This window comes from Carassius auratus, chromosome 8 (genome assembly GCF_003368295.1).
Source record: "Carassius auratus strain Wakin chromosome 8, ASM336829v1, whole genome shotgun sequence".
Taxonomy (NCBI): Eukaryota; Metazoa; Chordata; class Actinopteri; order Cypriniformes; family Cyprinidae; genus Carassius; species Carassius auratus.
Window position 1 is genome coordinate 1,578,494 of NC_039250.1, and position 12,123 is coordinate 1,590,616.

Genomic DNA, 12,123 nt, shown 5'->3' on the forward strand with positions numbered 1-12,123 from the left:
TTAAAAAAACAGTGTTAGAAACTCTTTAGTGATCAACTGAGATGTTTGCTCCTGAAACACTTCTGTTTGAACTTTTACATGGATTTTTTTTCTCTCTAACCAATCATTAACTTCCACATGCACATTAAGACATTCCAAAGCTCTGGATCAGCATTATATGTTACTGACGGACATCTAGAGCCATTTAAAGGGTTTCTCAATAATCCGTGCTGGTCGTTTGGCAATAGCTGGTTGAAATTGGTTGCAGTAAAACGTTTGCTGTATTGCTGTATTGATCCGTGCCCTCAGGGCTCAAACATTATCCCATGAGTCTCTACCTCAGACTAAAGCCTGCCAGACGGAGAGCAACAAGGACAGCGCTAACTGTAATCTATCCCACGACAAAGAGCTATTCATAGAGGCTTCAAGCGATTATAGTAGCTAAAGAGGGGGGTGTTTCAGCGAAAGGGGGTTAAAAGCTGATAGGGTAGGAGATCCGGTCACCCCCCAACCCAGACGTGTGATTGTATTCAAATCAAAACACATCCCATAATGCAGCAGGGCCCTGTCATCCTTCAACTCACACAAAGAAAATGAGGTTCAAGGTTTTTCTCCACACAATCCGTGGTTCTCCATTGGTGCCGTATGTTATTTTGTGACACATTCAGGCTATGTTCATGAACGGGATGGAAAGAGGTGCAGCTGCGACAGTCGCAGGGCTTTCCGTTGACCGCGGACAATAGAGAGGTTATCCCTCCGGTTTAGCAGGGACGGATGGAAAAGATCAGTGTGAACAAAACAACACGGGAAAGATAGAGTAGGCTAAAGTAAACTGAACGCTTCGTGTTTGCTTCCACAGCCGGACAGCGGAAGAGGCCACCCGCAGTGAGCGCTTCGCTAGCGGAGACGCCCTGGGGAAATTTTTAATGGGGTGGCCAGATGGGGACAGTGAAAATCTCTGGGTGACACCAAAGGGGTCAGGGTTAGGCTAGTGGAAGATGTTATGACTACAGTCTGGAAGCAAAAAGCATCTTTCTCCATTTACAGACATTCAACTGTAGCTGCATTGTGGAACATGATTTGCTAATTATATATTTTATTTTATGAATTTTATTTATATTATGTTATAACTACACAATGCAACATTTTGTTTATTTTATTTTAATATTTTTATTATCTTTATCTTATTTGATTAGATTTTTTTTTATTTAAATAAGATTTAATATTTAAAATGTTAGTATTCATTATTTATATTTTATTTTAAATATTGGATTGTTAATTTAAATGTGTTAATGTTAATTGTATTATAAAAATATCTTTTTTATATTTTTTATTTGTTTTATACTTGTTATTTTTTTTTTACATCAGTGTTATTATAGTCATTATAGTTACCTAAAAATAAAACCATAAATCATTTTTGTTACTTTGAATAAAATCTAATTTTACTGAAAAAAAAAAATCAGCTAGCTTCATGAAATACTATATAGTCGATGTACATATTATTATTATTCTTTTTATCATTATTATTTTCCTATAGCTCATTAGTCACATGATATTTATGGCTGGCTTTAATGAGAAATAGTGACCAAAGATGGCAACAAGCAGGTACAAACAAAACAGTTTACAGGTTTAAAAAATACAAAAACAAAATGATAAATATTTCAGTTGATGGGGTTTGAGAGAGAATTCTAAACAAACGCATGCTTGTTTCTCTTTGCAAGAGAAAACAAGTGTTTCGTTCATTTCTGATAGTACGTGTAGACGTTGAATTATTATTTTTAATTTAAACGAAAAATCTTGTTTGGTTTAGGGCAGTGGGGTGGCCAGTGTTTTACCCTTGGAGGCGCTTTATGTTCATACCAGCACATTCTCTCTCGTCATTGAAAAATGACTCGGCCAAAAGTTTTCAAAGGAGACGAAACACGGCCCGCAGAAGCCTGGAGTGAAGTGAGGAGGAGTTTCAGTGCTGTATGCCGAGGGAGTTCAGGACCAGGAGTTTTTGAAAAGCCAGTGTCAGAATCCCAGAAACACGTGGAGAGGATCTTTTGGCAGGCTCATGTACCACCCACAGGCTCATATGAGCTGCATATTACCCTCCAACCAACATCAGCCAGACGTTACAAACCTCAGTAACGTGTGATTAGAGAGCGGTGGGAAAACTTTTGAATAAAGCAGGAAGCTAATCAAAGCATGCATTATATTGATCTTTACAAAAGTAGAATAAAAGACAAAAAAGGTGTGTGCATAATGGCTCATCCAGCCTGATTGTACCACTGGAGGTATTGGTTTTATAAAATAGAATATATTTCAGGAAGGGAAAGCAAAAAAGACAAATTAATAGAGGAATGGCTGAAAAGAAAAATGCAGTAAAACATTTGAAATCATCCATGAAAAGGAAATTACAAGAAATATTTTATTTTATTTTTGTGGAAAGTAAGGTTTTTAGCAAAGTTTAGCTTTATAGTTTTAGCCAATTTAATAATATTATACCGACACATAATATTTTTTTTGCCACTCCTTTTTTTTGTATAAATGAAACATGTCCCGGACGCTGCATGTCTGGAATCCACAGACTCTGATTAGTCACCGGGGTCCTGCTGGACCACCATCATGTCAGTATTGACCCGTGCGTAATGATGGACATGTCTGGAGAAAAATCATGAGACTGGATGGGGGTCAAGGGTCACCGACTGCTCATTGGCTGTTGAGGGTTCTTCATTGATCCAGAAGTACCTTCTTTGGAATTCATGTTATGCACTCGCGACACTAATTACATTTTTGTCCATCAATAACTCACCCTGTGGGATCATTAAGAGCCCATTCCTGTAGAGATGTCTAATATTTGTCCAAATAAGCATGAGATGATATCATGACAGTGAGTCTAATTGCATTAGATGTTTTGCGTTTATTATTTCAGTCACATGTTTTGTATTTTTAAAGGGCTGTAGGTACAAAGCAACGCAGCATTGAACATTTAAATCCAAACAGAGCTTCATCTGTCACTCACAGTCATTGTCTCGGTTCAAATAAAAACAAGTCTGTAATTCACTCTCGCCCGTTTCTCGACCCTTTCATCCACTTAGATCAAAACACGTTTTTCTTTTTCCCCTGCAACCCCACGTGTAATTTCTCAAAATCACCAGCACAAACGTTTCCCGTGACCCGCCCCTCCCTCGCTGTGTTTTTGCCCCTTTGGTTTTTTAAATTCAAATCCAAACTCCCACCCCAAGGTTCCATCGCTATGGTAACCTGAGAGAATTTGTGTGTGTGTGGGGGGGGTCCATTCTGTTCTCATTGATGGACAGACATTCCGTGGCGGGAAACAGTTCAGTGTCCAATAACCAAGAGTGTTGATAACCACACAATCAGTGTGTGTGCTTTCCTGTGTGTGTGTGTGTGTGTGTGTGTGTGTGTATATATGAATTTGTTCAGAGTATTAAATGAACTGTATGCATGTCAATTTGGTGCTTTTCTCTGCCCTAAAGCATCTGCTAAAGAAAACGGACATTTCCAGAATAGGAAGGGGAGAGACAGCAGAATATATTTGTGGAGGATGCACCACACCTGGCCTGTTTTAGCCTCTCTCCTGCTTTAATAAGCACCCTCCCCCTTTGACCTCGGATCAGAGGAACCTTTTAATGACAGAAAAAAAACACCGGCTGCTGCCCGGTGAAAAGGATCAGATCAGACAGTTATTATCTATGCAAAATCACTTCCCTCACCAGTAGCTCTGAGATTAGACCGGGCTTAATTGCTAGACATAGTTGTTTATATTGTGTGGTGGGTTTGAAAAATAACCCTCAGGCTGTGAATTGTGCTTGATTGATTGTTATTCGGTTCCTGTTCAATGGAGCTGTCACCCGCTGAGGAAATGACCCTGTGTTTAGCAGTCACGATTGCTTCTGTTGTTCCTTGGAGGTTGCTATTTTTGGACTTTATGGAGTTTCAGTTACACCACTGTTCAAAAGAAATTTGTATTTACTTTTATTAAACAATGATGCATTGAGATCAAAAGACAGTAAAGAGATTTTTAATGTTACAAAAGATAAATTCAGTTCTTTTGATCAGCCTATTCGTCAAAAAACCTGAAAAACAGCAACAAACCAAAGTATGAAGCAGCACAACTGTTTTCAACATTGATAATCAGAAATGGTTCATGAGCAGCACATTAGTATATTAGAATGATTTCTGAAGGATCACGTGATGCTGAAACCTGGAGTAATGATGCTGAAAATTCAGCTTTACATCACAAAAATAAATTATATTTTAAAATATATTCAAATAGAGAGCAGTTCATTTAAATTGTAATAATATTTCATAATATTACAGTTTTTGCTGGATTGTTAATCAAATGAATACAGCATTAGTAAGAATACTAGTCTATAACTGAAAATCTTTCATAGAAATATTAAGCATCACAGCTGTTTTCAACATTTATTTATTTAATTTTTTTGAGCAGCAAACCAGGATATTCAAATTAGCATATTAATTGCTGCTAAAAATGCAGCTTGCATCACTTTGTAATCACAAATTGTAAATAAAAATATATTTAAATAGAAAAAAACTGTTAATTAAAATGTTTATATATTTCACAATTTTATTGAATTTTAATTAAATATATGCAATCTTGGTGAACAGAAGATACTTCTTTGTCTGTGTATTTTTATCTAGCTTGTCTATTTTATTATTTATTTTATTTTAGGTACATAGTTATAACAAGTAAATGTGGATAGCAGCTCAGATCATTTGATAACAATTGTTTGAGTTCATAATGAGATCTCAGATTTTCTGACTGCAGACTTTGGTTGTTGGATCCCAGTATTGTCTGGAAACAATTGAGATATCAAAATAGATCTTTTGTGTTTTTTTCTCTCCTATAGGCGCTCTAGATTTAATGAATAGACCTGCCAAGCAAAGAATAATGCAGCACGTTTGATAAAAGATAAAGGATAGGACATGTTCGGACAGGCCATCAGTTCTTCAGTCTGGATTTAACTTTAGATTACTGTTGTTGTGTCCCACACATATGATCTGGATTGGATGTTTCTTACTGTCCAAAGAGTGGATTGCAGTTGACCGAGCAACAGATATTAACAGAATTTTTCCTTCGTCTAAAGGATTTTGTGAAATCATTCATGTTATGAGCACAAATGGAGCGATGTGGTTTACACGCTGAAGTCCAGTGCATATATTTAGTGTTCGTGATGCTTGACTGAAGTCTGGAGGTGTAAATCTAACGCTGACACACCTGCACACATCTCTGTAGGGTTCAGCGCTTTGTCACACTCCAGGTGTGTTTGTATTATAATTCCTCAGGTGTAACCATTTGGCTTTAAATTGTCACGGTACGATTTTCGTACTCTACACAGGGTTCTTGGCTTACTTTCAAACTTTAACGACTGCATCCAGCAAAAGCGGAAACACACTCACAGCCGGCATCCACTGCGTTATCAGTGTGTCATCATTTACAAGCCTGGAAGTCAGAAAAAAAGCTGAATGAAGGTAGAGAGAGAGAGAGAGAAGTTGAAAAACCAGACTCCAGTAAATGCATATCATATTTCAAAGAGTAGTAGATGAAACTGTTTCTAGTGCTTTGAACCTGTTTTGTGTCTGTCTGCTCCATTCATATCATATTTCAATAACTCGTAAGCCAGTGTGGGTTTGTGAGGTTGTTTTTGTTCGAGTCAGCTGACCGCGTTACATCATGCAGAGAGATGTTCAGATTTCTGTGGAGCTGAGTTGGTCTTTCCACAAAAACAGGTGCTTCTTTTTACTCCGAGCTAGAAAGAATATTGTCTTTGTCTCTATATGATTTACTGAGTCGTGCATTATATCTGATAATATTGAATGAATATAACCATTACGTTATGTAAAAGAGGTCAAGCATACAACTGGGCCCTGAATAACTTTCAATTCCAGACACCTATCTGTGTTAAATGTATTATTTTTTTTTATTTAAATTCCTTATTGAATTGTAAAGTACCAGCTAAGGCTATAATGATCACGCTTGGATTTGCATTGGAGGTTTTTAGGTATGCATGTGTTTTTTGGAATATGCACAAAACCGTGGCTATTTTAAAATGTGTGCAGGATCTCATCTGCTTCTGTGTTTGCATTGGGAAGTAGTTTTACATTTACGTTTCATGCATTTGGCAGATGCTTTTATGCATTGCATTTAAGGTACACATTTTATTAAGGTCATGCATTCCCTGGCAGTCAAAACCGTTGAGTTGCTAGTGCTTGCTCTAATGTTTGAGCTGCAGTTTTGTGTGATTTGTGTCTTTATCTCATTTCTCAAAATTCTTCTGAATAACTGCTTGTCTCTCTGATTTTTGGGGCAGGCCGTGTGTCCCTGAGCCGTGGCGCGTCTCTTCTGGTGGATAAGTTGACTCTGGAGGATGAGGGCTGGTTTGAGTGTCGCATTCTCCTGCTGGATAAAACCACAGATGAGTTTCAGAACGGCACCTGGAACTTCCTGTCCATCTCAGGTGGGATAAGATATGCTCTAAGGTTGTTTCTTTTATCCAGGTGTTAAGGTGTGTGTATAATGGCTTTGCGTATCAAAACTATTAGATATTAGATATTATGTACTATTAACCTTTTTTGTTGTTAAATTTACTGTAAAAATTAATTGCACTGTGATATAAAAACATGTTACTTCATACAGGTTTATTATAGTAAACTAAAACTAAAACTAAAAATGTTGCTTGAAATAAAATGTTAACCAAAATAAAATAAAACGTCAACTTTTTTTTTCAGCTACCTTCCAAGACAGTATTTCTTATTTTCTTGATGTTCTAAAATATGTAAACTTATGTAAAAGTTGATGTAAAAACAAAAAATAATAAAAACAACAAATCAATGACTAAAACTAACTAAACTGAAAGCAGCAACAATAAAAATAAAATCTAATTCAAAATATTGATAAAATGTATAATAGTATTTTAGTAATACTAACATACCACTGTTATCATGTTAATACTTGCATAATGAGAAATGCTCCCAAAACAATGTTTTGTTGCTTAATCTTAAAAAAGAATCTTGTGACAATTGGGTTCCACAGAAAGTGGACATGCATTTGTGTAAGGGAATATATAATTTATGATAGTGTTCATGCTACTGGCATAATAAAACATTATTTATTTGTGTTATTTCTACAAAAAGGATTAAAGTTGTGATTAAAGCAGCATCTGGAGCTCGTATGAAAGCTTTGTTGCAGTGAATAAGCGAGAATTGCATAATCCTGTCTCATTTTACATGACACTTACGTCAGTGTTTGATGCAGATGATGTTTTGTTCTGATATCAGCAGAACTCATGCAGAATCCTGTGAAGGGCTCTGACTGGCTTTTAGCATCTGATTGTGTTTCTGTTGAATGTGTGAGCAATCAGAAATGAAGACTGAGGACAGACACACACTCACAGTCCAGCTCTCTCTCGCTTTACACCCATTATATGCACGGTCTCATCTTACAGCGGTTTTGTAAGCTGTCATTGTTTACGAGTGTGCTGGAAAACTTGTCCTTGTGTTGACAGGGTTATGGGGAAATAAGATGTTTTTTCATTGGATGTTTAAAGATTTTTCATCACTTGCAAATTATCACTTTGGGAAAGTTAAAAAAAGCCATGCTCTACTTAGTGTGATGCAATGATTTCAAACCTTTAAGTGCTGCATTTTCATTCATATCAGTCCAATTATTCTGATTTTAGAATTGTCTGCTTGATTACACCTTGTTTGTTTGTTTATGTATTTATTTATTATTTCTGTATTTTTATTTAGTTTTTTAATACTATGTATTTATTTTCTATTGTTTATTTATTACTTAATTTAAATTTTTAATATTTTTTTATTTTTATTTTTTATTTTATTGTTAATTGTTTTAATTTATTATTATTTTATTTTACTACGTATTTATTTTTCTATTATTTTTTTCTTATTTTTTATTTTTAATATTTATTTTATTTATTGTTTTTATTTTATTATTCTATTGATTGTTATAATTTTATTTATTTTTTATGAACATGGATTTGATTGTTTTTATGACTGTTTTAGCTCCTCCGGTGTTCATAAAGACTCCTCCCCGTTTTCTGGAGGTCATGTTGGGTGAATCTCTCACCCTCCGCTGTGATGCTCATGGAAACCCCAAACCCACCATCATCTGGAGAAAAGATGGACGTGATGCTGAAAAACAAGAAGAAATTCAGGTACACAGAGCTTGTTGGTTGATTGGTTGTTAATAAAGACCACTGAAGGTCAACATGAATTCAGATTCATCTTGTGAATGATGATTAATGAATCCCTCCCCCTCCAACTACCTATCTCCATTTTTATATATAACCAGCTTTTCATTGTGCAATTATTCATACAATCAAACCTACATTTTTTTTTACTTCCTGTTTTACTCACAAATACATTGGAGTACAGAAGCATGGCTACTTGTAAATCTTGTTTCATGCTGACTTGAGTGCAGAGTTCACTTTGTGCTGTTCACATTCTCCTCATTCCTCGTCTCGTTTACCACCTAAACATTAATTCTCCCCAAACAGGTATTCAATGAAACCTTGTCTTTAAGCACGGTTACCAGGGAAACAGCAGGAATATACAAGTGTCACGTGTCCAACTCAGAAGGGAACCTTACCCACACCACCCAGCTGCAGGTCAAAGGTCAGTTAAACACCACGTCTTGTCCACGTGGGCAAAGAAACTCAGCAGCACCAAACACAAATAGGCTTGCAGGGTATTAGGCGTTTTAAGAAGCGTTGGACATGAGAACACTGGCATCTTTGGTGGAGTTGGATTTGTGTGCAAAGTGTATAACTTTAATCTTGACTTCTCATGTTGTGAATGTGCACAGAGAAAGACGCTAACCAATTTTAAGAAAATAAAATGCATTAATGATTCCATATTCCTCCATCGTGTAATGACGAAAGAACAGTGTTTTCTATTGGTCAGTGAGTGTTAGCATTGCCCTTTTGCTTCTTCATCCGTCGTCTACTGAACATTGAGCAAGAGAATGCTGTATATTTTTGACAACCGCTAAAAAGAAATAAGTCACATTTGTCTTCTACACAGCATAAGATTTTAGAGTAACCATTCGGGCAAGCCGTAGCGTGATTCAATGAATAAAACACTGCCCTCTTTTGGTGGTAGTGCTTTAGCACAATGCATTTTGGCACTTAAGCATTAATCTCACCCATCAATAAACAACCTCCTCGAATCTGAATGCCCTAAAAACCTGATTACATGCATTCCATCTTACATGCTTGCACTCATGCTTTCAACCAGGTCCTCCAATTATCATCATCCCCCCTGAGGACACCACCATGAACATGTCCCAGGATGCAATTCTGCAATGCCAAGCAGAAGCGTATCCTTCTAACCTCACGTATGAGTGGTGGAAACAAGGACAAAATGTCTATCACATTGAGTAAGTGACCAGAATACGAACTGTAAATGTATAACAGTATCACAGGGCTCACCGGAAGACTGAATGGTCAACCACAGTGTCCAGTGAATTCTTTTTGCAATAGGTATTTTTGCAATATCTGTTTGCCCCTCAATTGGATGTGTGTTTGTGTTTACAGAATTCTAAAATCACGGGTGAAAATACTAGTGGATGGGACCCTCCTTATTTCGGGCCTTATCCCTGAGGATTCTGGGAATTATACCTGCACACCCACCAATGGACTAATGACTCCGCCCTCTGCATCTGCCTACCTCAAAGTTAAACGTGAGTGCTTTGCAAATTGTTGCTTTTGTTGCTTCATGTAAACTAGGTAAAAAGAACTAGAGAAGTTCAAATTAAATTACATTTTGGTTATTAATGCAAATGATAGAATTAAAAGCCTGATTCTCTTAAAGATCCAGCACGAGTGGTACGGATGCCCCGTGAGACTTATCTGCCCTCGGGAATGGGGGGAAAGATCATATGCCCGGTTCAAGCCGAGCCCCCTGTGCTGTATGTTAATTGGACCAAAAATGGAGCATCCTTGGACCTGGAGCAGGTACATTTTAATGTTTCTGTCATCAAAATCAAATTTCATTATGACCCATATGACATCATTTTATATACTTCTTCTTGATTGGTCAGTATCCAGGATGGATGGTCAACTCTGAGGGCTCAGTGTTCATAACCGCAGCCAATGATGATGCAGTGGGCATGTACACCTGTACAGCCTATAACAGTTACGGGACCATGGGCCAATCAGAACCTACCAAAGTTATCCTGAAGGTGAAAACCATTTGTCTAGAATAGAAAATACTCTGACCAATGATTATATAGTTCCAGCTTACTCATAAATGTCACCACATATAGAAATGCATTATTAGTGACTGCCTTGACACTGATTGCTGCCACCATTTCTCTTGTTTGCAATCTATTGATATGCACAGGACCCCCCTTCTTTCCGTGTCCCGCCTCGTGCCGAGTACCTTCAAGAAGTAGGCAGGGAGCTAGTAATACCCTGTCAGTCTCAGGGCGACCCAACCCCTAACATCACATGGAATAAGGTAAGGTCTTAAAAATGTCTAATAGCTTTCAGTTTGTTTCAGTCCAGCAATGTGTGTATATCTGCTAATAAATGCACATAGTGTATGTACTAACATGCATGGACTTAAAGCCTTGCATACTGCTTCAGGGTCTTTTTGATTCTTTATTATCTTCTCTAGGTTGGTCCTGCCCCTCGCTCTCCATTTACAGTCCTGTCTAATGGCTCTCTGGTCCTGCGTCCACTTAGTAAAGACCATCAGGGGGCATGGGAGTGTATTGCCTTCAACCGTGTGGCTACTGTCAGTGCTTCAACAACAGTTTTAGTGCTAGGTGTGAGGAACAGCTGCACGTTAATAAAAATAACCCTACCTACAGAAAAACAAATGAGACTAAAATTAAATCTATATTATCTGTTGACTTTAGGCACAAGTCCCCATGCTGTTAGCTCTGTGTCTGTGGATACAGGAATTACTCAAGCCAATGTGTCCTGGGAGCCAGGATTTGATGGAGGATACACACAGAAATTTACTGTTTGGTGAGTCAATAAGGGCACCATAAGTATCAGTGACCCAGTACATTAATACAAATTGACTGTATATGCAGTATCGATGGCTAAATATTTGATCCCTCTCTGTACCAGGGTAAAACCCACTGTGAGAGGCAAGCATGAATGGGCATCAATCCCTGTGCCAACATCCAAAACCTCCCTACTGGTAACGGGACTGCAAGCTGCCACTAGTTACCAGTTCAGCGTTCTTGCCCAAAACAAGTTGGGCTCTGGCCCCTTCAGTGAGATTGTCACCATTAGGACACTGGGTCAGAATTTGTCTATACATCATTTACAAAATGTACTTCATGAGGTCCTTTCTTTAGCTTTAGAAATACAGACGTGTATCTTAGGCATAATAAAGTTCCTTAAATCTTCCCTCTTTGGTACAAACTCGGATCAAACTCAAATACCTGTAATTTTGTAGTAACTTTGAAGATTGGTTTGTTCGGGTATCTTCACTTAAATCTCTGCAGGGCAGTGGCCTTCCAGCCCAGGATTTGGGGAACCCTGTTATACATGCTATGGGTTAGACTGTGAATAGTTCCTTTTCCGACTTGAATCCCCTTATTTGATTCAAAACATTCCCTGGTGGATGTTAAAGTTTTTCCAGACTCTTAGGCCAAGATGTATGCTCTATCATGCTGAGGTTAATCTTTTCCTTTTTAACATTGCAGCACCTCCAACAGAAGCTTCCACTGTGGTAACCACCGCTGCAGTGTTGTCCCCTCCCACTTTGCTGTCGGCCAATCGTACATCATTGGGTGTGTTGCTACAATGGGTGCCACCTCTAGAAGAGTCTCCACCATTAACTTCATTTGTACTTCAAGCTAAACGGGGAAAGGGGGAGTGGGTCACCATAGACAGAGACATTGCCATCAACGCAACTGAGTTGATTGTACAGGGACTTGTGAAGGTAAATGTGTGAAATATTGAGAATATGGCTGCTTGATGTTGAATGTTCCTATTCATTTCGGCTTAACGGTACATTTACTCTTCATTTATTTCCACAGGACTCAAACTATGAGCTGCGACTACTGTCTTGCAGGGACGGACTGTTCAGTGTTCCCAGTGACTCTGTTGTCATCTCTACTGAAGGTGAGGCTGA

At 37.8% G+C, this 12,123-nt stretch overlaps 1 protein-coding gene across 2 annotated transcripts in view; it reads left to right on the forward strand.

Annotated features, from left to right (window-relative positions):
* LOC113106928 (uncharacterized) overlaps positions 1–12,123 on the forward strand; it is a 38,067-nt gene that overhangs the window by 20,381 nt on the left and 5,563 nt on the right. For both annotated transcript variants that reach the window (XM_026268972.1, XM_026268973.1), the window contains exons 4-16: positions 6,321–6,467; positions 8,032–8,183; positions 8,526–8,643; positions 9,265–9,406; positions 9,564–9,709; positions 9,841–9,983; positions 10,070–10,210; positions 10,372–10,488; positions 10,648–10,798; positions 10,892–11,003; positions 11,109–11,284; positions 11,693–11,931; positions 12,029–12,113. In XM_026268972.1, coding sequence (XP_026124757.1) covers positions 6,321–6,467; positions 8,032–8,183; positions 8,526–8,643; positions 9,265–9,406; positions 9,564–9,709; positions 9,841–9,983; positions 10,070–10,210; positions 10,372–10,488; positions 10,648–10,798; positions 10,892–11,003; positions 11,109–11,284; positions 11,693–11,931; positions 12,029–12,113 — 1,869 coding nt within the window. The remainder of the gene's footprint in view (positions 1–6,320; positions 6,468–8,031; positions 8,184–8,525; positions 8,644–9,264; positions 9,407–9,563; positions 9,710–9,840; positions 9,984–10,069; positions 10,211–10,371; positions 10,489–10,647; positions 10,799–10,891; positions 11,004–11,108; positions 11,285–11,692; positions 11,932–12,028; positions 12,114–12,123) is intronic.